This window comes from Salminus brasiliensis, chromosome 8, assembly GCF_030463535.1.
Source record: "Salminus brasiliensis chromosome 8, fSalBra1.hap2, whole genome shotgun sequence".
Classification (NCBI taxonomy): Eukaryota; Metazoa; Chordata; class Actinopteri; order Characiformes; family Bryconidae; genus Salminus; species Salminus brasiliensis.
Window position 1 is genome coordinate 39,172,285 of NC_132885.1, and position 26,845 is coordinate 39,199,129.

Sequence of the window (26,845 nt, forward strand, 5' to 3'; positions counted from 1 at the left end):
GCTCTGACACACACTGGCCAGCAGATGCCAGGAGAAAGAGCCATCTTCCCACCCTGGAGAGCAAGGCCGATTGTGCTCTCTCGTGCTCCGGCTACTGATGGCAAGTAGAATGACCGGGATTCGAACTAGCGTTCCCCTGATCATAGTGACAGCACGGGATAGACCACTCACGGGATTAGACCACTACTTTGTTAGCCGCCCTTTCACCCTATTCGTTAATGCTCAGGACCCCACAGAGCAGACTGTAAAATGTGGGTGGTGCGTCATCCTCAGAACCATGGACTTTAGTGGTTGGTGTGGCGCAACAGATAAAACCACTAGCTGCCAATGAGCTATTACCTCATGTTGGAGACCAGGGTTCGATTCCCACTCTGGGTGTGCTTGGGAGTCCTTGGGCTCATTATATGGAAATGTGTGTGGGTGAAGAACCTTTTGAAGGTCTAAGGAAGCTTCGCTTGACGTCTTACACACAAACTATCCCTACAACCATCAGCTTCTTTATGGAACCAACAGTGGTTCTTCTGTGGCATCGCTCGAGTGGAAGCGAGGGATCTCAGGATGTCTGTAGGCTTACTTGCTCTGCATTGGGCGCATGCTCAACAACCATGTTGTTACTTGGAAACTCAACCTTCCTGGGACTTTAAACAACATCAACCTCACATTCTGACATATTTCTCTCAACCCAGCGCTTAATTTCATTTCCTAGCCTCTGTTTTTGGGGCTTAATATGATTCTTTCAGAACCAAAAATAGCAAAAAGTGGAATTTCTGCATCAACCAAATGACTTTTTAAAGAACAGTTGTTGAACAATAACTGCCCCCCAGCCACAACCCCTACCCCCCCCCCCCACCCACCCACCCAGCGCCAACTACACTTAATGTTTGTCGGCCTAATCCTTTCGACCCACCTCGCAGATTTTCGCTCTTAACAAGATCCACCAATCAGTCTTTAAAACATGTGTTTATCTCGGCCGTGCCCTCTTTTACCTTTTGTGGGGCGGCGGATTAAGAATCTAATTTAGAAAATGACTGCCGCCGCGCTTTCCGCAGAGTTTTAAGCAAGTCGATGATGGTTAAAGAGAAAAAAAAAAACAAGAAATAAAACAAAGATGCCGCAAGTTAGACAGAAAGGTGTTGATTGGGGGCATTTTAAACTGGATTATCAACACGAAACAGTGGCATTAATTTCACGCACCAGCAGCGAGCCTGCTTCTGTTTGGCTGTTATTCTAAACCTGAAACAGAAAATAATAGGATGAAAAATACCTTCACTTTGCAGTGTGTTTGTTGGGATGGTGGCGGTGGTGGTGGGGGGTGCTTTCTCTAAAATAAGACTGTCGAGGCTAGATTGGGCGTGAAATGGGTGATTTGGTTTGCCTTGACTTTGTTTCCTCAAATTTTCTCACGTCGGGCTCCTTCTCTTTTCCTTCTCCTCTCAAAAAAAAATTGTCCTAAGCTTGTCTGGTGCGATGGGCCAGCGAGGCACCGTGTTCACTGTATCCCTGTAAGCCTTCAGCGCCTTATTAAGTGAAACAGGAGCTTATGCCGTGCTGACAGAACCTCCAGCACTTGGACCGATGTCAAATCCAGTGCCACAAAGTCAGTCATGTGTCGCCACTTTCGCATCAAAACTTTTAGAACTCCTTTTTGCCTAAATCCTATTGTTTCACCATCTGAAACCACAAGCTGCCGTCCACACTGAGGGAGCGCTAGTCCAATAGTTGTCCAAAGTGATTCAGAATAAATGTGTCCCTTCAGAAATGCTTATGTAGGTTAATGTCAGGGGTCATGAAGGGCTTATGTAGGTGTCGTGTAGCCTTACGGATGCTGGCCTACAAGGCTTTTTTTCAGAAGTTTGAATCACCCAGTCCAAACATACCAATGCTCCCGACACCTGGAGGGTGACGCCCGACCCCTGTGACCGGCCAGCTAGCCCCTCTTTTCCAACGCCACTCACCACCCAACATGTGTTGGGGGGAGTGTTGTGTACTGCCTCTGATACATTGGTCAGCAGACGACGCCGGTGCCGGCCAGTGCAATGCTGGATTCTTGAGGTTTATGTCGGGCGTCGTTATGTAGGCTTATGTAGGTGTTATGTAGCCTGCAATTCAGTATAGCCGCACAGTTTGGGTTTATTTACCTTCCGCTTCGAAGTTTCCATATTTAAGACTCTTGGCCCTGCTTTGTCACGATGGCGACGATGTGCCGTGTAAGGAATGTCGGTCGTGAGTCTTTGCAGGTAGTGTTTAGCGAAGGCAGGCTTGCTTTGTTCGCTGGTGCCAGTGATCCTGATGTAAAAACAAGGCGGGGAGTGAGAGAGAGAGCGAGCGAGAAAGAGAGAGAGAGGCAGGGCGCTCTGTCCTTGTGTGACACAGTCATATGCTATCAATATGCTGCCATGTTCTCTTGGAGCGCAGTCTCCCTTTTAATGGGGCCCGGTGGTTAGAACATGGCAGGCGCTTCACAGGGACACTGTATTGTTATGCTTTCATTTACTTTTTTGGGCCCTTTTTCGTTTAGCTCTCTTTTCGGGGGTCTACAAAGACACTCGTTTCCATGAAGCGCTGCCAAGATGGGATGGGAAAACAAAAGTGCCTGAGCTTATGTGTGTGTGTGTGTGAGAGAGAGAGCGAGCGAGGTGCAGGGTGGGGGTTCTCCAGAGCACAGTGGTCTCCAGTTATTACATGAAATCATTAGACGTGGAACGTCTTGGCCCGAGCTGGGAAAACATGAAGCCCGCAGTCTCAATCTTGCGCTCCGCGCTCCCAGCCCACCGACCGCATGGCGTCAACGGAGCCTTTCGCACCAGCCCTGCCGCTTCAGAAGACACCAAGAGACTGGTTGGCTTTGAACGTGGCTTTCTGCTCCGCACAATTTATGACGTATCCGTGTTCCTCAGCCACATGGTAAAGGACGTCGCTGCCGTGCTCTCTTCGCGCTCTCTCTGGATGAGTGTTGCCTTTGGCCGGGAAAAAAGATGCCGACCAGCCAAGAAGACGTGTAAGAGTCCCTGAAATATGAACGGATTCTTTCCATAGCACATTCCAGAGGAGGAACGGCGTACGCACAATACAGTGGCCCGGGCTATCCCAGGTCAAAACACTGCACCTTTTACTGGTAATCTTTCATTGCCGTCTTTGAATACATCAAAATAAGGCCCTGAAGCAAGGTTTGACCACCCAGGCTGGTCAGTGCTTGGTAACACCTTCGTTGGCGAGGATCACGGCTTGTAAACAGTCTTTCAGTTCTTAGTTTCTGGAAGTTTCACCTCTCCGTTCTTTCTTGGAAAGAGCTTGAAGTTAGGTGAGGTAGTTGGGACGTCTTGCTGCACTGCCCTTTTGAGGTCCATCCACAGATTTCCAAAGATGTTTCAGATAGGGGGCTGGGTCGAGGACCATGGCAAAACTGGGGACAAGTTGTCCTAGGTGGACCATTCAGGTATCACCGCTATCCCAAGGAACTTGCCTGAGGTCATTTGTGAGAAGTCCTGCCAAAAGGGACGGGCAAACAAAATAATGCATGTTATTATTGGTAATTTGTTATTTATGGACGTTTTTAGGGGAAGGAATTACTCCCAGAGTACCTCATATATTCAAAGCATTTCAGAAAGGGAGGGGAGACAGCTTCTTTGGTCAGCACTTGCAGAATATGATATCCAAGGTCAGGATGTAAGCCAAAATCACATCATTGAATGCAAAGTCTAAAATTCCCTACGCTCAGGAACCCGGAATATCCCGTGAAGGACATGTGGGAACAGAGGGGGAACGGTACCTGGAACATAGGAAGAGAGAGAGACCTATGGTAAAAGCTGTATGCTGTAATGTATACTGTAAATTCTGTATATTTGGACAGCTTTGGAATCTGGAAACGCAAGAACAACAGATTTACTATGTGGACAAAAGTATTGGGACACCTGCCCCCAATACTTTTGTCACCTGCTTGTCTCTACTGTCCAGAAAAAAGTCTTTCTACTAGATTTTGGAGGAGGATTGCGGTGAGGATTCGATGAGAGCTTTAGCACGTGATGTCAAAAAAGTATTGGATGGAGCACCAGCCATCATTCCAGAGTCTACTGCTCCACAGCTCAAAGCTGGGGGGCTTTATACCCCTCTAGCCCACGCCTGACATTAGGAGGCATGGTGCCAGTAGGCTGATCATAGGTGTATCTGCTCCAGAGTTCAATTCTATTGGCAGTACTTCTTCACTACAGGGACTAGACGAGCTAGATAAGCTGTGTGTGTGAATTTGTACATTTGCGTTTAGCAATGGATGCAATTGGTGTAGCTGAATACATTCATTAGAAGAGGTGACCACAAACTTTTGGACAGCTTTTCTAGCATGCATTAATTCAATTCCATTCTTTTTCAAACAGCAGCAAGAACCGACTGCATCCTGTGGAGCCCCAACCTTGCCCTTGTTTCCTTTCGGCTTAGCTTAGCCTAGCCTTGAGGGAACTGTAGCAATCTGGGGTTCAGCGGGCCGGCGCGGAGAGGAGGGCGCTGGTGCCAGGAAGGTCACTACAAGCTACAGCTCATTTCTCCCCTTTATTTTCATCCTGGATTTTGTTTCTGAACCTCGCAAACCCACATATCTGGTTTGTGTCACTCTCCCCCCCCCCCCCCCACCCCCAATACCCCTTCATCCTTGCTAGTTGCCATGCCAAAACACGAGGCGTCTGATTTAGAGCGAAAGCAAGGAGAAGCGATGGCTCTCCGCGTAATTACAGACTCTCTCTTATCTCTGGGACGGAATAAAAAACACATTCCACGCAGACAGTCTCAGCGTTGGCCTGCGGAGAGCAAATAAAAAGACACTGCTGTTGGGGAATTGGAGAGCACTTTGGTAGTTTGATTAGAAACCGATGTGATGGCGGCCGCTGAAAAGCTCGCCGTGGCAGCTCTGAAGCTTAGTGCTCGCGACGGCAGCCTTCGCACAGGCAATGTAGGGCACTGACAACAGAGGAAGTCCGTGTAACCAGATGAAGAGCCCGTGCGGTTTTCCACTCGGTCAACCAGCGCGGTAGGCTTGAGGAAAGGGATGTAGGAAACCATGGGCTCGCGAACGGGGATCGGATCCGAATCGCTCCTGTCTGAATGTAAACAGTGGGAGCTCATAATAAGGCATGTAGAGGAAGTGTAGAGAAAAAGGATGGACATGAGCTTGAGCTGAGTGTTTTTATTCATTTATTTATTTATTTTACACGGTTTTATATATCATCACTGTCACGCAAAAACCTGTATCTCAATTTTTTTGGTCAATTTTCACATTTTATCGGATTTCCCCCAATTCCGACAACCAATTCCCATCGCATGCGATGCCCCCGCTACCAGTGAAGGCTGACTAGCAGTCCTGCATACACGGCTTCAACGCCAGCACCGCAACGAAGCGATGTGAGGAGCGGGGGGGGCCGTCATCTACTCACCCTGGAAAGAGCAAGGCCAGTTGTGCTCTCTTGGGCCTCGGTTGTCGATGGCTAGCAGCATGGCCGGGATTCGAACCAGCGACCTTCTGATCATAGTGACAGCGCAATAGTTCGCTGGACCACCCAGGGCCCTATTTTTTTACTTTTTGACATAATGTGAATCTTACCGGCCTCCTTTACGCTGTATCCGGATTTCATGATGAGTGGACCAATAGAAATGCTCCCCATTGACTTCCATTGAAAGTTGAGAAGGTTTTGTCCTTCTCCTGTAAACAAGGTTGGGAGGTTGTTACAAATTACTGAATACCTGCTAAAAAATGATTGTAACCTTATTAAAGTAATCTAATTACTTTCAATACTTTTGGATTACTTGGATTAGTTTCTCATTTTAAAGAAATATGTTTAAATTCTAATAAAAAACATCCATCCATTTTAATATTAATAATTTTTCGTATGATTCTGAATTCTGGTGTTTAGTAAAGCACAATCAGCAAAGTAGAGCCCAGAGTGGTCCAGCGAAATTGCTAGCTGGAATCCCGGAGTCTGTATTCCATTACTTCCCAACCCTGCCTGTAAAGTTGACATTTTTGGAGATGTTCCAATGTTCAAGGAATCAAAATGTGAGGTGATGATGATTCACAGCTGGCTATTTGATTCAACAACTCTTTACTATTCCAGGCTCTTTTCTTTATTGACTCGTCACACGGTACAGTATCAACACATTTACATGCACATTGCAATCTTTGTTACTCGGCAACTATCTGGAAGCTCGATACACCACCATCAATCCTAATGGCCACAATAAGACCCCCTGGACAGTACAGAGAGCAACACTTCTGCTTTGGCCTTCACAGTTTATCTTCTTTATTTTCTTCAACACTTCAAATGTCGTACAAGAGCTGAACGCGACGTGCATTTCAATAAGGCGAAACGCCGTTGCTCGGAGCTGGAGAGAAGGAGAGCTGGAGAGAAGGTCCTGCCAGTTCCTTCTATCTTTGGTCTTGGCCTCCTCCTTACTTAAGCCTCTCGTGCAGTCCTCCTCTCAGAATGCGCCCGTGTTATTTTTGAGCACAGTTTTGGAGTTACTTGTTTTCTGGTCCAAAGATCTCCACACATTCGAGGAGCATGAACTCCACGATTTGGTTCTGGTACACCATGTTGAAGGCCATGTTTCCGGCGTCCAGCTCCGGCCACATGAGAGTGGGTCCAAAGACGATGCTGACGCCTTGGCTCGACATGAGGTTCTGGCGGGACTTCGTTAAGACTCTGCGAGGAGAAGGAGAAGGAGATGAATTAGAGAATATATATATATATATATATATATATATATATATATATATATATATATATATATATATATATATATATATGTGGGTCATTCCCAACAATAGGGGAATAGGAATACACGGGTAAGAGCTCCGCCGTTATTGGTTTCTCCACTCATTTGCTAATGTGCTGTATATCCTGCCATAAAACTCTGCCCCAGGGGCGTCGGGGATGGCCGGAGGACGGGGTGTACTTGAGGACTTGAGCTTGGTCTGTTTTGGAGGCATCTAAGGGGGCTTTTAGCGGGATCTCTGCGAGCTGAGGTTTGGCCAGGGCGGGGAGACAATCAATACTGGGGTATTGGAGGACTCTTAGGAGGAGCCAGAATGGAGCCCTCAGGCTGCGTTATGGGTTGAGGCCTGGAAAGGGAGGGAGGGAGGGAGGGATTGTGGTGGAGGGCCATGGGCCAAGTTGTCAATGGGATCATGACTAAGAGCTCTGAGGTGGGATGGAGCTTTAACATTCAGAAGGATGTTTCTTTGCAGTGGTGGGGTTCTGAAAGGTACTGATTTAAAAGCATGACTGGGGCTGTTTAGCATGTGTGTGTGTTTTGCTAGTGAGTAGCGCCTTACAGCTCCGTTGTCCGCCCGTTATTGGGTTCCTGTTCTCATAACTGCCCTAGCCACTGTAGAACAGTCATTCGCAGACCCTACACATTCCCCCCTGATCCAACTGGGCCCTTTACCAACCTCGAGAGGGAGGAATGACGGCCCTATGCGTTGCCACTACCAGTCCCTTCGCTTGTTTGCGCTCCACAGAAGACCCATTTAATCGGAGCAAGCTAACCTAAAAGGGCAAACCCAGCACTCCCAATAATTCCCCGCTTAATGTGTGTAATTAACCTCGGCCATTTGGTTTCCCCTGTACATCACAGCCAGACACTCGTCCTGCCACCAGCATTTTAACCTAATTAGCAGGCCGTGATGTAAGGATCTCTGCTGCCATTGCTAATGGTTCGCTAATGATCTTACGGAGAGCGAGATTTCATTTCCGAAGTGATTTTTTATTTTAAAACGTTAAAAATGAAGCCTTTTCTTCCCCCTTCCTAATCCTGTGGTGTTCTTTCGGGAACTATTTCATCGGGAAACTGCAGGCCTGTTCCACCGCCATCACGGCCCTAACCACGATCGGTAATCAGATTAGGTCAGATAAAGTCATACAGTGATTGTAAAGCTTTAATTACTTTATTACTATTGAGTGACCATTGACGTAATTCCATTTACTATATGAAATATAGTCTTGCTGGTTTATTTCATCAGACGGTAGAAACGTAGGCCTAATGCTCATAGGCTTTCTTGGCGCACATAAAACTAGACGCTAGCATGCGCCTGTTTATAGCAGGACGCCCTCATTAGACCATATCAGTTGACTGAGAGTCCAGCAGGCTGGCAGGCTCGGCCAGTGGCCGTCTTGACCGGAGGTGACTGCGCTGTGCTCGGCCGAGTCCGTCAAATCATCGATATCCTGTACATAAGTCGACGTGCGCGACTCAAGAAGCCAATGGTTATTAATTAGCATCTCGGCTTTTGCGAGCGGGGCTTGACACAAACTGGAGGAATGGTGCACAATGCCCTGTCCTCCCGCGCCTAGGAGGCTACTGCTAATTGGGTCAGGCTCGTTGGTCCTTAAGGACGGGACGGGTAATAAATTGAGGTGGGGATGGGGCACAGGGAGGAGGCATCGCTCCAAGGTTTAAACTGTGTCATTTTCATCATGTTATTAGGAAATGGCCTCAACTGAGACAAGACCAGCCAGTGTCACAGCGAAGAAGGGCTGGGCTCGCCTGTCTGGGCTTTCAGAGCTTTGTTTACGTTCAAATCTTAACATTTCCAGGTAAATTTGGAGGGGGTTAGTAGTTCTGGCTAGTAGTTTAGTAGTTGAGGCTAATTCTGAAGATAATAGATGCAAATCCCTTTTTTTCATTATTATTATTATTATTATTGTTTATTTTTTCATGAAATTTGTCATTTTTTTGTTGATGTAATACAGTTAAAGGGTTGGAAAGGTGACCAGACTAATGGCCAGCTCTGTCAACAACATACAGCACAAAGCATGGCTTGATTCGTTTATTTATTAATTAATTTATTTGTTTGTTCATTTGTTGCCTTTTAAATTTAAATGTATTTATTTATGGTGCACTATTATCGTTGCATGGCTATATATATATATATATATATATATATATATATATATATATATATATATATATATATATATATATATATATAAACAGGGCTAAATTCATCGCTTTGGGTGATAATGGGCCGGTTTCGACCAGTTTGGGCCAGAATTTTGTTGGGCTTGGGTTAGTTTTGGACCCGGCCGTGTGGTTCAGGCATGGCTGATCCTTCTCCAGATGTTTTTTTTTTTTTTATGAATTTCCTTTCCCTTTTGTCCAATTACGGCTAAGTCTAGTCCTTTTTTGACTTCATCAGTCCACAACACTTTCCAGAACTCCCCCCGGCTTCTCTAGATCTGTAGCATACATCAAAAGCTGACGAGGTCACCGTTAAGCTTTCATTCTTATGACCCTTCTTATAATTACGTTGGTGCACCAGTCTCTTGACTGAGCTACGTTTTCTTGCCGGTTCCTGGCAGTCATATTGGGGTTTTGACTTGCCTGTCTTACCAGCATATGAGAATTTTATTATTATAATTCCCAATCTTATCTTGACCTCCACAGTTCCCCTGAATTGCCACTTCACAGTAACTGCCTGCACACTCTCTAGACCATTGCTAGGTCTTCGACTGGTTCAGCGAGTTCGTTAGGTTGCGAGTTCGAATTCGGAGGGTCTCTGGTAGATGGCGCTCTTTCCCATCATCACTTTTAAAGCAATGGTAGCCAGCACAGGCCACAGCAGCATCTGCGGCAGTGTAGACAGAGGTGGTGGCTGGCTTTGCATGTTTTAGAGGAGACGTGTGTTAGGAAAAAGAAATGTTCTAGTGTCGGGAGCATTGCTAGTGCTAGGGGGGTTACGAGCAGGTGGGTTTGTTGGCAGTACCCAATTGGGAGAAAAAGAATAAATAAAAGAATAAATAAATAACAAATAAAGTGTTGGCGTCAATGCTGGCTTGGTACTGAATGTATAAAGCTTGGAAATTTGAGTCAGCTGACAATTCCTGATGTACAGTTAGTGACCTACCTCAGTTCTTATTTGCCAAGCAAGGTTTTTGAGAGTCTTTGCAACGCTTAGGGTGTCCAAATGTTCACACAGGCCACAATGAAGATCTGATTAGTTACAGAGGCTGTGTCCAAACACAGGGTGTCCAAACATTTGTATAAGACTGCATACATTTTCTTTTCCCTCAAAGAGGCTTCAGAATTCAGCGTAAACTGATTTGAACAAACTTAATCTAAATATTGCTGCTGTTTTTCATTTTTACTGCACTTTACATCCAATTTCTGAAGAGTGGCTGCAAACAGGGCTGAGGAGTCCTGGAGTCCTGGAGTCCTGCAGTGTGAACAGAAAACACAGACCTCCGAAAGATGAGGCTTTCTTGCGACTCCTTGAGTCTACATATAGGTACAGCCATGCTGGACATATTTCTCTTGGATATTAACCAAACACAACCAGGTTCAACCCACAGAAGATGTCCAGGTGTCCAGCATTACAGCACTCGGCACTACAGTACATGCCCCAGCACTGGTCATTGCATATCTTGGCTCAAAAGGACTGGAGATCAAATTCAAAAACCCCTCGACTGTAAAACGTATCCCATCCGGTTTCAAGACGAGGGTCGCGATGAAGCCCTGAAACACAACAGAAGACCTGCATGGGCTAAGAAGTGCGGGCGATCTTGTCGACTGCTTGTTTGCTGGCGTTCGCCCTGGCCCTTGCCCTCGCCCTCGTTTCCAAACACACCAGGCGCAGATGAGAGGAGAGAGGAGTTTTATTTTGGCTTTCCTGATCAGCTAACTCTCGCCGCAGAGGTCGCTCCAGGTTTCTTTTCCACTCCAGAGCGAGGGGAACCTTGAATTACCGCCGAAAAAGCCAAAACCTACCGTCTTTTAAATCACTTGCGGCAAATGGGAAATATGAGTGGTGGTGACAAAAACACCCACAAAAAGAGACGTAAATAGCATGGCTGAGCGAATGTAGGCTTGAGAAAGCCGGTTGCCTTGACCACATCATCACAATGCAAGTACACAACTGCTTTATTGAATACAGGCCCCACGGGCCAGAGGAAAAGGGAACATTGGTTCCACACGGGCATACCGTGCGCCCACAACAAAGGGCCTCCGACTTCACAAGCCTCTCCGCCACTCCTCGACGGCCCGAGCCAAAGCGAGAGTGTAGCCCCGCCACGAGGGAGGCGCTTGTCTGCGAGGATTCTTTTGTTAGCTTCAGTGTACCTGTTGGGGGTAAAGGAGTGCTGCTGTTCTTACTCTGATCTTATTTTAGTTCCAACTAGCTCTTCTTTGCTATTCGTTTGTACCGTGCTGGCTTTCTGGTTTAGAACAGTTCCTGAACAGCAGGCCAAGTGAAGAGTCTCGAGACTTAACTTTCTAGACTTTCTAGACTTTCTGACTCACTGCATTCCTAGATATTTACAAAATAAGTCCAAATAACTTTTTGATATTTAGTTCACAACACTGTTAAGGACCATTCCAACAGCTTGGTACTCTCGTTTCAGGTACTCCTGTAGTATATTTTGGAGCATTGTCCAATTGTAGAAGCCATCCTTTCAACAGATCCCATCCTTCTAATGGATAGTTAAACATTTGCATCCAGGATTTGCAGAATTTGCTAAATTGCCAATGTCACTGGCTGCAACACAACCCCAAAGCATGATAATTCCGCCCCCATGCTTCACAGTTGGCAAGGTGTTCTTATCATGAAACGCAGTTCATTCATTTTCACGCGTACCTTTGCAGACTGATTAGCGTTTCTTAGCTTTTCTTTAGTATCGTGTTTTCTGGTTTAGAACAGTTCCTGAACAGCAGACCAAATAAAAAGTTTGGAGACTTTCACAGGATGTTTTAGTTTGTGTATGTTTGCAGTTGCAGCCAAACCAATTGAATGGTAACCAATAAATTGGTAAAACTAAATTGCCACGGCCACTGGCTGCAACACAACCCCAAAGCATGATAGGTCCACCCCATGCTTCACAGTTGGCCGGATGTTTTTATCATGAACTGCAGTTCATTTATTTTCTAGCATTCCTTTACTGACTGTGGCCAAACTGAGTTCCTCAGTCCACACATTTTGAATTCTTCAGACTACACATACCACTGTAATTATACTACTTCCAAAAGGGAAACATGGCTAACAAGGAAGGAGAGCCACGTTTTATTTAGATCTTACTTTAGTTTTAATTAGCTTTTCTTAGCTTTTCTTAGAACAGTTCCTGAACAGCAAACCAAGTAAAACATTTTGAGACTTTCACAGGATGTTTTTGTTTGTGTATGTTTGCAGTTCTAGCCAAACCAATGTAGAATTTAGGGTTTTTTTAGGGAGTTTTAATGTGTCATGATCGTTTCTAGACTTTTCCACTGGCCAAAATGCTATATTTGACATTTTTGATGATATTTAGTTCACTCTAAGAGCATCCAGGATTTGCATAATTTGCTAAATTGCCAATGCCACTGGCTGCAACACAACCCCAAAGCATGATAGGTCCGCCCCATGCTTCACAGTTGGTAAGGTGTTCTTATCATGAAGTGCAGTTACTTTTTCTTCTTTTTCTGATCTTGGCCAGAGTGTTCTTTTTCTTGATTTCATCACTCACATATACTACTATAGTACTACTCCCAGCGTGACATCGTGGCTAACAAGGAGGAGAGTTTGATCTACAGTTTGATCTTGTTTCAGTTCTAACTTCTAGCTTTTCTTCGCTGTTTTTTCAGTATCGTGCTTTCTGGTTCAAAACAGTTCCTGAACAGCAGCCCAAGTGAAGAGTCTTGAGACGTTACTTTATAGACTTTCGCGGGATGTTTTCGTTTGTGTGTGTTTGCAGTTGCGGCCAAACCAGTTTAGCATTTAGGAGTTTACAAGTCAAGGGAAATTTTACATTTGTGTTGACGATTACGCTTGGAATGGTGACACACCAAGCCAATAACGTAATGAAAACAAGAGGGCTTATTAGTTTCCAGGCAAAAATATAGAGCCCATTATTCGTAGAAATGCTTTGTTTGTTCGACACTAATTCAGCACTGGTTAGCTTTTCATCTAAAAAGTGAAATGTCAGTATTTATTCTTCAGTTTTGAAACTGATAACAGTAACAGACTTTTTTTATTAAGCATCATCAGACCGGCCATCCCAAATATCAGTGAAAGGCCATCAGTCCTTGATTAACCACACATTCCTTGTGCTCACTCACTTGAGAGCTTTCCTGAAGAGCCGAATGTGGGGAGAAGAGCAAAATGTCAGAAGTGAGAGTGATGCATAAACTAGACCACATCAGTCACTCTGGGTGTGGCTTCATAAAGCAGAGCCCCCCCCTCCCACCCCACCACTTACTCGGGCTGGTAGACTGCAGCTAAAGAGAAAGGGACAGACTTGGTGGCACTGCAGGGATTTTCGGTGTCACCGCAAGTTCCACTATAACAGCCTCTCAGTCAGCGGAATGAAAGTTCAGTGGATTATCTGAGGTCGCCATTCAAAGACCTGATGCTAATGCTTTTTGCGGGTGCTCTTGTATGACTGGACATATTTGGAATGCTAACTGCGCAATGCTGCTGGTTCTTAATGGGCTTATTAGCACATGAAACATTCGGCTACAGATAGAGGGACCTATTCCAGTGGTTGTATACGGGGGGTCAGCTTTGCTAGCATTTGCAGTGAACTGAATGTTTAGAGCAAATATAAATACTGATGCCATCCCAGACCTGCTATCCACTGACCTGCTCAACCTCCTGCTAGTCCCTTCCTATCCTCCACTATTCAAAAGAAATGCACTGTACAGGTAAAAGTACTCTCAAAGGTACAACATGGTCCTTAAGGTACCATACACTGACTTTCCCAGGGAAAAGGTGCCTGTTCGTACAGATTTAGCGTAAAGTCTGGACCCTTGGTAGAGTATATGGAGGCGGAGCAGCTTGTAGTGCAAGGGTTTGAGACTGAGTAAATGTAAATGTGATCAGTCAAAAGTCAGATTTGCTATAAATATTAAATAATAAGCATAATATATATATATTTAAGAAAATGCCAAAAATGCTAAATGAAATAGCCTGTATAAGATAAATAAAGACATCATAAGAAGTTCTAATTTATTTATTATTATTATTATTATTATTTATTTAACTTTTTTAGTTTGTGTCCTATTTCACACTAATTAACACAGTTCCTTGAGGTCATAATTATAAAAATACATGGGTCAAAAGACCTCAAAGATCCTGCACTATAGCACCCTTTTCACCCTGCCTAGATATCCTAATACAAGTTAGGGTTATAATATGTTGATATTTAACCACAATCGTGATAAATATTTTTATTGTGATACAAGCGAGCGTGTTGTGAATATCGCCAGTGCTTAAAGAACACTGACCAACTGCATATTTCATTACCGAGAGTGTAATTAGTGCAGTTTAGGCAGATTTTGAATAGAGATCCCAGAACTACGTGAGGGTATCTGAACAGCAGTACTGATGAAATACCGATGCATTTTGTCAAAACATTGCGATAAATATCGTGTATCGTAAAATGTATTTAAATATCATGATAGGATGATTTTACCACACCCCGAGTTTGAGTGCTGATACTTAGAGCTGAGTTCAGACTTTTGTCCCTGTCTGCCGTGGTGAGCTTACTTCACCTTGAGTTCATCTCTCTCTCTCTCTCTCTGTCTTTAGGTTTCCAGCTACTCAAATTAGGACTGATTATACACTCCTGAAGCAGGAAGCAGTTGATTGTCGTTCTCTGCAGTCTCGTTTTCTGGGGGTTTTTTTTGGTATCTGCCGTACATTTTCTAAGTAGGCCAAAAACTAATGGAGCCAGTGGGTGGAGCTACTCAGATAGGGGCCTGTACAACTGATGGGGGCTGTAGATTTGGGAGTTGAGCCAAATTTAAACAGCGTGTCGAATGCCCTGTTTTCTGTTATTTCACAGATGAATGCCCAAGCCATTCATTTACAGTTTGAATGGGGTTGGTAGGCACTTCAGAAGCACTGGAAAAGTAAAGTGATTTTTTTCAAATACACTTCCATTAACTTTCAGTTCCACCTATTGGTAGCTGGAATGGTCATTTTTGAGATTCTGTAGATACTAACAAAAACCTTCGTAGAGCTACTAGCAACTTTAAGGCATCACGGCCGTTCCTTAGCCGTCAAATAAGTCAAGGCTTTGTAAGGATCCTTCAAATGTTGCAGAGCAATGCACCCTTCGGGACCTTCTATGAAATCTAATGAAATATACGTTATAATTTGTCGTTTATGAATGTTAGAATTAAGTGTGTCTGGCTGCTTTTGTAAATGCAAATGCAAAGGTTTTTCCCAGCCATACATCCATCTTATCTTAATATGGTATTCTACCGTATGCCACCATAATCCTACAGTCATTTTACCCAACAAGTCCTGATCAATTTTACCCAGTGATGAAGGAATGTGCAGCACCTGCACGTGTTCTGTATATTTAACCGTATACAACATGAGGTAAACGCTCAGCGAACTGCCTCTCTGTCTGATTCGAGCTGTCTGATTGGGAAGACCTGGCATACGCCACCAAACAGACTTTAGCACTAGAGCCAAAGGGCATGTTCCATTGGGGGATGTGGATGTGTGGGGGTGGGGGGCTCATCAATCTGAGATGAGTCTTCTGGCCCTCCTGTGCAGGGTGGTAAATGTGCAGAAGGGTAAAGTGGGATGGAACACCCCTCCTGGGAGATGGAGACTAGCCATATGGCCTACTGGCTGTGCCAGCTATGTTAGCATGGACAGGGACTCGAGCACTGTCACATAAAAAAAAAATAAAAACACCCCCGTTGCAGTTAGTGCAGAGCTGTTCTGTGCATGTTGCGTCTAACTCAGGTCTTCTTATGTTATATGTAGTTGTGCGACCTAGCACCTACCAAGCAAGCCATGCTCGCAGCAGGCAATGGCCTTGTTGGCTACATTAGCAGTAGGTGGTTAGACTGTTCCTAAGTGGCTTATGGTAACGTGGAGAAGCCTGAACTGGAATGGAATAAGGATACAGTACACTGCTAAAATCAGAAAAGACATTTTCTGGTACTGACAGAAGGTCTGAGGGCTACCTTTAGCCACAAAGCTAACAAGTATCTGTGCTGCTGAGAGGAGCTGTAATCTGAGCTAAGCTGAAGTTGGGTCTTCTTGCTTGAAACATAATTGTAAAGGGAAGTGGAGTGAAGATATACTGTGGCATTAATGCCTCTGTCAAAGTTCGTAGCGATAGCATGCCAGCATTGATTCTGTGGTATTAGCATTGCTACCACAGCGTCTCTATCATGCCGTCAGCATCGCTACATCTTTGTTAGCAATGCAACCGTGGCAATCACCCAGATTTGCACCTGTAGCATTAGCATTGCTACTTCGCCGGCTACTATCCTCACCCAGAAACGCTTCCACAGTGTTAGCATCGCCACCACAATGACCCCCGGGCCTCGCCTAGCAGCTCTCCAGTGACATTAGAATTGCAATTGCAGTGTTAGCATTACTATTGCCACGTTTGCATAACTACTGCACTTTTTGGAAACGCCTACTTTCTCACTTATTTTGCAAAGACTTTTGACTTTCTCCTTCTTTATGCAAGCAGATTATCTTCATCTTCTTGGTCATCCTGGACCATAAGGTCAACCTAAGTCCAGCTTTAAAAGGTTTAAAAACAGGTTGGGTAAAACAAAAGGTGCTGCCAGTCTTTGACAAACCTCTGCAGATGGTGGAACAGCAGTTTCATGGTGTTGTGGTTGGGTTTTGGGAGTTGATGGACCAGCTTCTTCAGCGCCTGGACCTTCTGCTTCTGATCCTTCGTTTCTGCGGGAGAGAAAAGTACATGAAGGACTGTTCACCTCAGTTTCAGCCTCCGTCTGACCCCTCCGGGAAGCCAGTTTCGCTGAAAAGTTTCCAGCACTACTGAAATTCATATAGAAATAACAGATCGCCTTTCTTCTGCATAAAGGTTTAAATTGGGGGCATTAACATTTCAACAAGCTGTCTTGGGAAGGAATATGTATTTAGGAATATGTATTTATACAGTGGTGAATACTGCAGCTATTGTTGTGCGAATATTCATAGTCTTGCAGAGTCTTTGTAGCCTTTTTTTTCTTTCCTAGCTTCGGTGGGCACACGCTATAGATCTCTGCACTGAGGCCCTGAGGATTGTTAATGGCTCTTAAGAGCTGTTGCGCTTGTAATACTAGCCCTAACGGTTCACCTTTTGACCCTACTACTCCTGGCATGTCAGATGGCCAGTGACCTCATGAGGAACTCCTGAGAGAGGCCAACCTGTGCACTATCCATGTGGTCCTCAACAAATGGCAGCCCTTTGACCTTCTCTGAATCAGTCATGTGGTTATCGTTCCTCTTGCACCTTAGGAAGACTGATCTGACCATAATCATTTAAAAGAAGAGGCTCACGCTGCAAACGGAGCATTAGCATTAGGACAAGTAACTGCATGTGCACTTTAATGTCTAATACCAGGCCTACGTATGTTTCAGACAGGGGATACGTGATCCCTAAGCAGATGTTTCAAACAGCCTTTCCATTGCCACTTTTCACCTACGACCAGGTTGGAGTCCAACAGCTCAGGTCAGAGATTTCGCTGCTAGAAAGTGTTTTATGTGTTTCATATGGCATTAAATTGAATTGTTTCATAATTATTTTTTATTAAATATTTGTCATACTGCAAAAAGCTGCAGTATGTAAATAAACCCAATGACAATCCTTTTTTTTATTCCAGGCTTCATAGCTCAGAAACACATACACTTAAATACATGGTACACATATTATAACACTCAGCAGGACTTACCCTCTCTAACCACATTGTCTTGATATTGTATTTTGCCGTTTACTCTACATAAACGCATCTTGTGTGACCAATCACAATTCTTTTTGCTATGAGCTTTCTTGACTGCTCAGACTTTAAGAATAGTATTCTCTGTCTTTATGTTTTAATGAGTCGTATTGGTTAAAGTCATGAAACAGTACAGGTAAGTAATTTTAGTCTGAATATTCTGCAGGCCGTCTTTAAGCCTTTATTCCAAGATTCATAACTGTTTAACCACCAGTTTGAAGTCCCTGTAGTCCCTGTAGTAGGCCATGCTGTGCTAAGGAGTTAACTTACAGACACGGTACACATATCATAACACTCAGCAGGACTTACACTCTCTATTCACATTATCTCAATATTGTATCTCAGTATTACATAAATGCATTTCTTTACATAAATGCAATCATTTTCATTTTAAAGTAATGAAAGTAACAAGTACTTTTTTTTTACTATGAGCTGCTCAGACTTTGAGAAAAGTATTCTCTGTCTTGATGTTTTAATGAGTCGTATTTGTTCAAGTCATCTAACAGTACAGGTAAGTAATTTTGGTCTGAATAATTCTAGCCAGTCTTTAAACACTACAACTCTGTATTCTGCATGCCGCCTTTAAGCCTTTCATAACAAGATTCATAACTTAACGGTTTAACCACTTAAAAAGCATATGGACCGTTTGCCCCACCAGTTTGAAGTCCCTGTAGTTACTGAGTAATACACCTTAGTGTGTATAAGCCTTGCTGTGCTAAGGGGTTAACTTATAGACACGGTACACATATCATAACACTCAGCAGGACTTACACTCTCTATTCACATTATCTCAATATTGTATCAATTGTATCTCAATATCAGTGTGACCAATCACAATCCTTTTCATTTTAATTTAGTAAATTTTTTTTACTATGAGCTGCTCAGACTTTGAGAATAGTATTCCCGATTTGTTGTTTTAATTAGTCGTATTTGTTCAAGTCATCTAACAGTACAGGTAAGTACTTTTGGTCTGAATAATTCTAGCCAGTCTTTAAACACTACAACTCTGTGTTCTGCATGTCGTCTTCATGGCTTTATTTCAGGATTCGTAACTCATGAACGCTTTAACGTACAGACATGGTACACATGTCATAACACTCAGCAGAACTTAGCCTGTCTAACAACAGTGTTTACTCACTGAAAACACATCCCGCATGTGTTTTGGCCTGTGGCTTTTTACTTGTGTCTTTGGTGTCATGTTACAGAGCTGCCATAGACCTCTGTAATATAAGCACCATCGCGATTCTTGCAGTTGCAGCTCATAGTCACTTTAATCTCGAATAACATAACAGAAGTGTTAACTGCTTTGATAACCTGTGTCAGTTGTTAGCACATACGGTTTTTTGATCCAAAATTGGACAAATTTGTAACTTTTGTTAAATTTTATATCTAAAATAGTGACATATCTGAGTAGCCAAAGATGATCTGAGCAAAAGAGATATAGACAGAGATGAGAAAATCTTGACTGCTAGCATAGCCACTGATGTAGAGGCTAATTAATACAGACCGCTTTCTAGATGTAGCATTAGATATCTGTGCTTAGAAATGCTGAGTTATGTTGATCACAGGATTGTGGGTTCAATGCCCACATCTGCTAAGCTGCCACTGTTACCCGGGACTCTGACACCAGCTTTTAAAGCTAAAATATTTTTTGTTTTACTGTACAAGCATAATTGCGTAAAGGTACATGGTACATTTAAACCTAACTGCACTACGTATAGAATTAATTAGGTTAACTTAAATGCTAAAGAAATGTGGGATCCCTTAAGAGGATTTTGTCAAAGTCACTCAAAAATGAATAGTTGAGATACACGCTCAGTTCTTTGTGTAACCTTTAGGCAAGTTGTGAGTTAAGGTGAATTAATGTAGTGTTAGAGTTAAACCGACTGAGTGAGTTGAGTTGTTTCACCCTCACAGCGTACCTTATGTTTGGGCAGTGCAGCCTTGATGAGTAAAACTCACACCTTTCCTTCCTTTCTATCATTCACCATCGTTGTGTAGTCATTCCCCCCAGGCTACATTCCCATCTGCGATCAGCTGTAACCTGTATTGCGGTACAGTTGCCAGTGTTGAAGGCTGTAAGAGCAAGCAACCAATTTCTCTGCTGCGATGTGTGGCTTCATGCTAGCCAAACTCCAAACTTGAACTCAAATAATTCGAGTTATTAAACTTAAATGGTTTAAGACAATCGGTTCCCTCAAACCATTTGAGTTCAGATAACCCCTCTGATGTCACAGTGTACTCAAATATACCCCTTACCAAATGCTTGTGGTTCCTCCTACCTTTAAGATACATCATCATAAAGTTTTTATCAAGGCTAAAACCTGAACTTTAGAAATTCAGCAGTGGAGATGTTACAGTTACACCACCGTAGGATGTGAGCTGGTGTAATTCAAACACCATGTAGCGATGGTTACACTTGTTACTTTGCCCAGATTGCCACTTGCCGCTCAGAGTATTTGTGTTTGGTCCATATTGTCCAACCCGGTTTCATATATATATATATATATATATATATATATATATATATATATATATATATATGGTCATATTCAGAACCATGTGCTATGCAGGAATTTGCAAAACTCTTTTACCAGCAAACACCTAGAAACTTTGCCCGCACTTCTAGATTGACGCGGCCGAGGGGGAGGGCGGCACTAACGACATTCGTTCATGCTATTCATTGCTTGTGCCATGGAAAGGAGCTGGCAGTGATCGTGCCCCTGGTCTACTGTACTGCCCAGGATGCCCCCTGGGCACTAATGGAGCAGATGTCTGCGTGTATTCACCGTGCTGGCACGGCCGTGGCGAGCAGATGCCCCTGTCAGATGCCAGGTTTGCCAATTGAGCGCAGACAGGGAACATGTTCTAGGGCAGAGAGAGCGGCCCTGACCCGCTGCTATAGGTGGCGGCGGCAAACCAGTTGGGTTTTGTAGTCTTCATCTGCAAATTAGGGCTGTCACAGTTACACTCGATTAAACTTCACTCTGCTGGCTTTTATTGTTGGTTTTAAACTGATTAAAATGCACTTTTCTGGACAGATCTGAAACAGTGCTCGCTTTGCTGTGGACACGCCCATTTCTATGCATTTTTTGGTTCATTTCAATCAATATTTTATGTATTCTTTTTTTAAATTTTAAAGTGCACACATCCATAATTTTCTGTGTTTTATCCCCCTTCCCCCAATTTCGAGGTCACCCTGTGATGTTTTGTGTGGCTTATGTAACAAAATGTCATAAATTCACGTTTTACACCACCATTTCTCAACAGGTTGCTTTTGTTGCTTCATATATGCAAATTAGCTCTGTTCCAATTGGCTAAATCAGGGTAAAACTACGTATAACCTCATATTTCCACAGTAAAGGGGAGGGGCTAAACTGCTATAGGCAGATTAAACAGGCATTTGCAAATGTCTAGGTTTGTATGACATCAGAAAAGTAGTAGTGTTTTCACAGTGAACATGCGGGGCTAGACTAGACTAGCAATAGGGTGAATATGTCAAATATATATGCCAAATAAGTGTATATATGCAAATACCTTGTTTTTATAGAACGTCACAAATGCAATAAATTCCATGAAGTATGTGAACGATCTCTGTTGTGATTGGCTCACGTATTGTGCCTTGATTAAAAAGCAGGACTAAGGGCAGAAATTGTGTACCTTTGAAACTCCTCCGAACTTTATAGTTAAAGGGCGGGGCTAAACTTCTTTAGGCAAATTATGTAGATATATGCAAATGCAGTGTTTTTTATGACCAATGTACACAATGTAAGGGATTATGTAAATTATGCAAATGACATTTATGCAAAACTTTCTAAACTCTGTATAACATTACATCAGTAGAGCGGGGCCAAACTACTGTATTATGTGTTTATATTCTAATGCCATGGTTTTTATGACATCACAAAAGAAATTAATTACTTAATATTTCAAAATAGCCTCTGTTCTGATTGGTTGCCATGTATTTTGCCTTGTTTTCAAAGCAGTGCTAAGGCCTAAAACTTTGTATAACTTTAGCGTGATTGGGCGGGGCTAAAATGCTATGATCCAAATATGCATATATATGCAAATATCTATTTTTTTTATGATATCACAGAAACAATCAGTTAAAAATAGGCTGGTTTGCAGTTTAGTTTCCATATTGACTTTATGGATGGTTTTAAACTTATATATATAACAAACAATATAACATAACATATAATATAACAAACAATGTTTGCATCCCACCTCAAACTCCATTATTAATAGTTCAGTTATTAATTTCTACGTTAATAAATTATGTGTCGTCAGCGACAACCCCACTACTTTACCCCACTGTATTGCACCAGTGCATGCAAGTTAGCTGACATTAGGCTTGATTTAGCAAGAGCCTTAAAGGTTGGGGACGGGTGACTGATTAGAAACCATACAGTCAGGGTCTTCCTTGTCATTTTCTCGACATTATTCCCGTCATAATTTAACTTAAGTCGGATTTTAGACACGGCTCCGCCTTCCACCAACCAGCGGAGGCCCATGACACTCTTTTGGCTTTGACAACCACATGGCAGTCGGCCTGTAAAATATTTAATCTAGTCATTATTGCTGGCATTATTGCTGCCATTAATTACTTTGCCTTTGGTGGCGAGCATATTGGAGATGGTCCTTCGTTCCGCATTCTGGACAGATGGTGCGGACAGTGTCATTAATATATAACAGACCAAAAATGCCTGTGTCTAAATCAGCGTGTGCTGATTCACTGCGCTAGCCATTAAAGTACACGGTGCCCCCCCACCACCCACCCACCAACTCACCCCGCTTAAAGTTGTCGCCCGTTTTTTGCCGACTAACCCGTCCCGCAGTTTTCCAAAGTACTGACACGGTTCCTACTCCCTACTTCCTACTTACTTCCAATGGTGTAATTCTGTGATCCAGGCTTGTGTAAACGCTGTTGGACGCACAGTTTCCAAGGTGAAGCAGATTTTTATGGATTTTGTTTCCTATAGGAATGACACCCTATAGGCCTAGTAACACCCAAGCAACCACATGGGGTACCACAACAACCACATGGCAACAATAATCTTAGCCACCACCTTGGACAACATAGCAAACACCAGGGATAGCAACACCATAGCAACCCCCTGAAACATAATAGCAACCACCTTGCAACACTATAGCACCCATCTAGTAACAAATTATCCACAACAGAACAACCACCCAGGATACCAGAGCACCCACATGGGATCCCATAGCAACCACTTATCAACACAATAGCAACGATCTAACAACACCACAGTAACCACCTGGGATACCATAGCAGCCACCTAGCAACACCATAGCAACCACCTATGACACTACAGAAATCACCTAGCAATGTCATAGCAACACCATAGCAACCACCTGTGAAATCATAGAGACCACCTAGCAACACCATAGCAACCACCTACCAACATCTAAAGAACTCTCCATAGGAAGCACCTTGTAACACCACACCATCCACCTGGAATACCATGGCAACCACCTTGCAAACAGCCTAGCAACTGCCTGAAATCTCAAACTATGAGATTTCCTTCAGAAAAAAAGCCTTTTCTAGCTGCACGTAGTGTTTTAGGTTCAGAGGGAACCCAGTCTACTCGTGAGCACAGGGAAATTGCATCATCGGTAGCGCTAACAAGGTGCTCTCCCCTCGCACGCTGTAAGATCCAGCCTCGTGCTAAGCAGACTCACGTTCGGTTCTAAACAACTGTGGGTTTAATCCAATTACAAACAACTGAGACCTACTTTAGTGAAATAATGCTCGCTTCACAGCCCGAGCTCGTCTTCAGGCTTTTGTCTGCCGACTTCCTTAAGCCCCGTCAAGGCAAATATTAGCACACTGCAAATAGTCCTGCAGGTTATGATTAAGATTTTAAATGTATCCCAATTGAATGCTTTGCTTTATGAATAACAAAGTCTTAGCGGCTCGGCCGCTGTAATTTATTAAACATGAAAAACTCCTTGATGAAATATAGAGGCTGGGAAGAGCGCTTCTATGCGCTCGCAACTCTTTTCTGCACGCTAGCTTTGCATGCCAATGAGGCCACGCCAGAGAAATTAGGCAGCCTTTCGTAGAAGGCATCAATTTGGAGACCGGAGGGTTGAAGTCGTGGCACGGAGCGCGGAAAAAATCTGAACAGTAGTTACGAGCGCTTACGCTCTGTCATACACCGAGATGTAGGCTATAGAAGGGGAAGGGAGCCGGCTTTAATAACCGCAGCACAGCCAGCAAGATGGCCTCGCGCTGGCAGCCGGTGGGAATTCGGCGAATTCATCACGAGGCCGTATGGAATCGGGCGATGCCGCGCCCGCGTCGCTATCGTCCGTGCAATCGTAGTACTAGCGTGCAACAAAAGGGACTTCGGGAGTCGATACACTCTCACACACACTCTCTGCGTGTCAACTCGAAGAACAAAACCTCAATTTGTCAGCGCGCATGCATTCGCGGGGACAACAAGAGGCGCTCGTGTGCGAGACAGGTGGTGGGACAATGTCGCTAAGACACCAGGCAGTATGAATAATAGATTTGGGCTGTCGTGAGCCAAGAGCGGGTTCCTGCCATCCTCTGCACTCCAGACCGGGCACAGAATGGTGGAATGGGAAATTAGGCCAACTGTCTACCTGAGGACTCCGGAAAGTCTAATGACGGACCATTAGAAATGTGGGAGGGGAAGAGAGAGGGGGGGTATTTACAGTGGGATTTAGGAATCAGATGGTGCCAAAAACACTGTATTTAGGTCATATTATTCTTTTATTTATTTATTTATTTATTTTTTACCCTAATTGAGAAATACCCAGCCCACTCATCCGTACTCATCCCTATCCCCATATCGCATGCAGTGCTCCCGACACTGGGAGGGCACAACCAGCCACCGCCTCCTTTCGAACCAACATCTCGGGTACCCAACAAGGCCAATTGTGCTCACTCAGGCTCCGGCTGCTGGTGGCAGGAAGCTTGAACTGAACCAGCTTCGATCTGGGGTTCGCCATGCTACAGTGCCCCTGAAGCACAGATGGTTAAGGGCTCAAAATTAGGCCCTTACATGGGTTATAATAGCCTTTGTCTATGAATCATAATAAACTAATTGGCCATAACGATGTTAACTGAATAAACAGAATTCATATGATATGAAAAGCAATCCTATGATGACCTGTAATGACCTAAATCTTAAGTATTCTATTCTGAGGTCAGAGCGAACTGGGGTCAGCCATGCTACGTTGCCCTTTAGACAGGGCCCAGCATTGGCAGCTGAGCGGATATGGGTATTGAACCACAACCTTGTGAGCTCAAAAACCAAGCACTCTAACCACAAGCCACCGCTGACGGACCTAAGGTACAGGATGTGTGTCATCACTTGCGAACACATGCGATAATACATTAAGAATAACAGTGTGTGTGTGTTTGTATGAGTATGCAGGTTGGCTGTAGTGTCAGAAATGCGTTATTACATGTTATGAGCACCCCTTATAATGCTTTATGTTGCATTATAAATGCAAGCGCCATGCATTTATAGCCAGTGTTGGCTGATGAGCGCATTGTTTGTTATAGCTCCCCAAAGGGTTCACCCCTTAAACAGCCTATAGTCCACGGGCCAAAAGTGTTATTACACTTCTATTAAACTTTTATTACCGAGGATTAGCCCCACCACCTTGTACAGAAGTATGTCCCTGTCGTTATGTGCAATACACCTTAGTGTGTTATAAGGCTTTCTGCATTAAAGGGTTAAGCCTATTACAAAAACAATTAGTGACAAGTTGGAGGAAAAGTGCAGCGGTGACCTGTTCCAATAGCAATGTGTTATTGGGCAGCGCTCCTAATTGAACCAACCCTTGTCCAAAGAGCGCTTCCAAGGACCTTTAGCTAATGCCACCCATTTAAAGGGCAGTCATGGTTAGGAGTTAGCCAGTTGTAATGATTCTCTCTGGCCGCTGTCACTGTGGGAAATCATAGCTAGACACGTTCGCGTTGGCCGTGAGTCGCCAGCTTAGAGAGAATCAGCGAGAAAAGGTTTAGTGGGTTACCAGCTTCATTGAATGCAGTGTGTAACCCTTCCCCAGTGGCTCCATCTACATCTTCTAAACATACAATGCAATGGATATTTGTCTTTCCAGAGCATTCCCGCTCTGCAGACTTCCCCCTGGCCCAAAGGTCTCGTTAGTAAAGCTCAATTTACACAGACCGTGTTGCAGGTTGAGCTAATTATACCTCCTGCTATGAAGGGCCTCGTACCGTATTAATTAGCTGACTAAATGCTATCTGTAAGTGATCAAGCCCCTCCGCTCATTAAGTAGATGGGAGCAGTGTGCAGAATGCCGGCCTACGTGCAGGTGCAAGTAAATATTTATTACTGAATTACGTTGCCGCCTCCGGCTCGTTCCCATTCTTGTCTGGGGGAATTCCGAGATGGCGTGTTCCCCCGGATTGTTGCTCGAGGTAGAAGTTTGATCTTCTAATCCGGTTTCTGACCGGCGTTCCCTACCAAAACGATCATCTTAAATCTTTAGCAGTGTGACGGAAATAGAAAAACTGTCCCAGGTTACATATGGAAATGTATAACTTGTCTGACACATTAATATTTGAAAATGTATGCCATCAAATGTTGGATATCTATGTTTGCAGCAACCTCTTCTATTCAGCTTCAGGAAAACATGGACAGCTATGTTCTCTTAACATCTTGGAGCCATGATTTTTCCTCAATTTATAATCAGTACTACAGTATACATTGTGGAGTCCCACAGGGTTCTATTCTAGGGTGCATGATATTGATGTTAATTAGGGCAGTAATGTGGTTAAAACAGTGAAGAACTGAAATTTCGGAATTTATGGGTTAAACAAATTAAAAATAGGTGACCAGCAATGTATTTAAGCTAGCAGCCACCAAGTAGCATGATGTCATTTGCATAATAGCAATTGACTGTTTACAGCCAGCCTGTTAGACTGCCCTGAAAAAACGTCCCATTGTCCGAAACCAGCAGCCGCTGAGACCCAGTGAAATAAGAACATGGCATCTTTTGAGGTGAAGTGCCCAAGAGAAACAGCATGGCGTCAGTTGGCCTGCTAATATGGGGCCCAGAGTTTGGCCTGCTGTGGCAGTGGGGGGTTCCATGTGACATTAAAGCT

At 43.9% G+C, this 26,845-nt stretch overlaps 1 protein-coding gene across 2 annotated transcripts in view; it reads right to left on the reverse strand.

Annotated features, from left to right (window-relative positions):
* Positions 1 to 6,085: 6,085 nt before the first annotated feature.
* The window catches only part of arhgap15 (Rho GTPase activating protein 15), a 57,703-nt gene continuing 36,943 nt past the window's right edge, over positions 6,086 to 26,845 (reverse strand). For both annotated transcript variants that reach the window (XM_072686566.1, XM_072686567.1), the window contains 2 exons: positions 16,567 to 16,672; positions 6,086 to 6,686 (listed from right to left, as the gene is read on the reverse strand). In XM_072686566.1, coding sequence (XP_072542667.1) covers positions 6,503 to 6,686; positions 16,567 to 16,672 — 290 coding nt within the window. In that variant the 3' untranslated portion in view covers positions 6,086 to 6,502. The remainder of the gene's footprint in view (positions 6,687 to 16,566; positions 16,673 to 26,845) is intronic.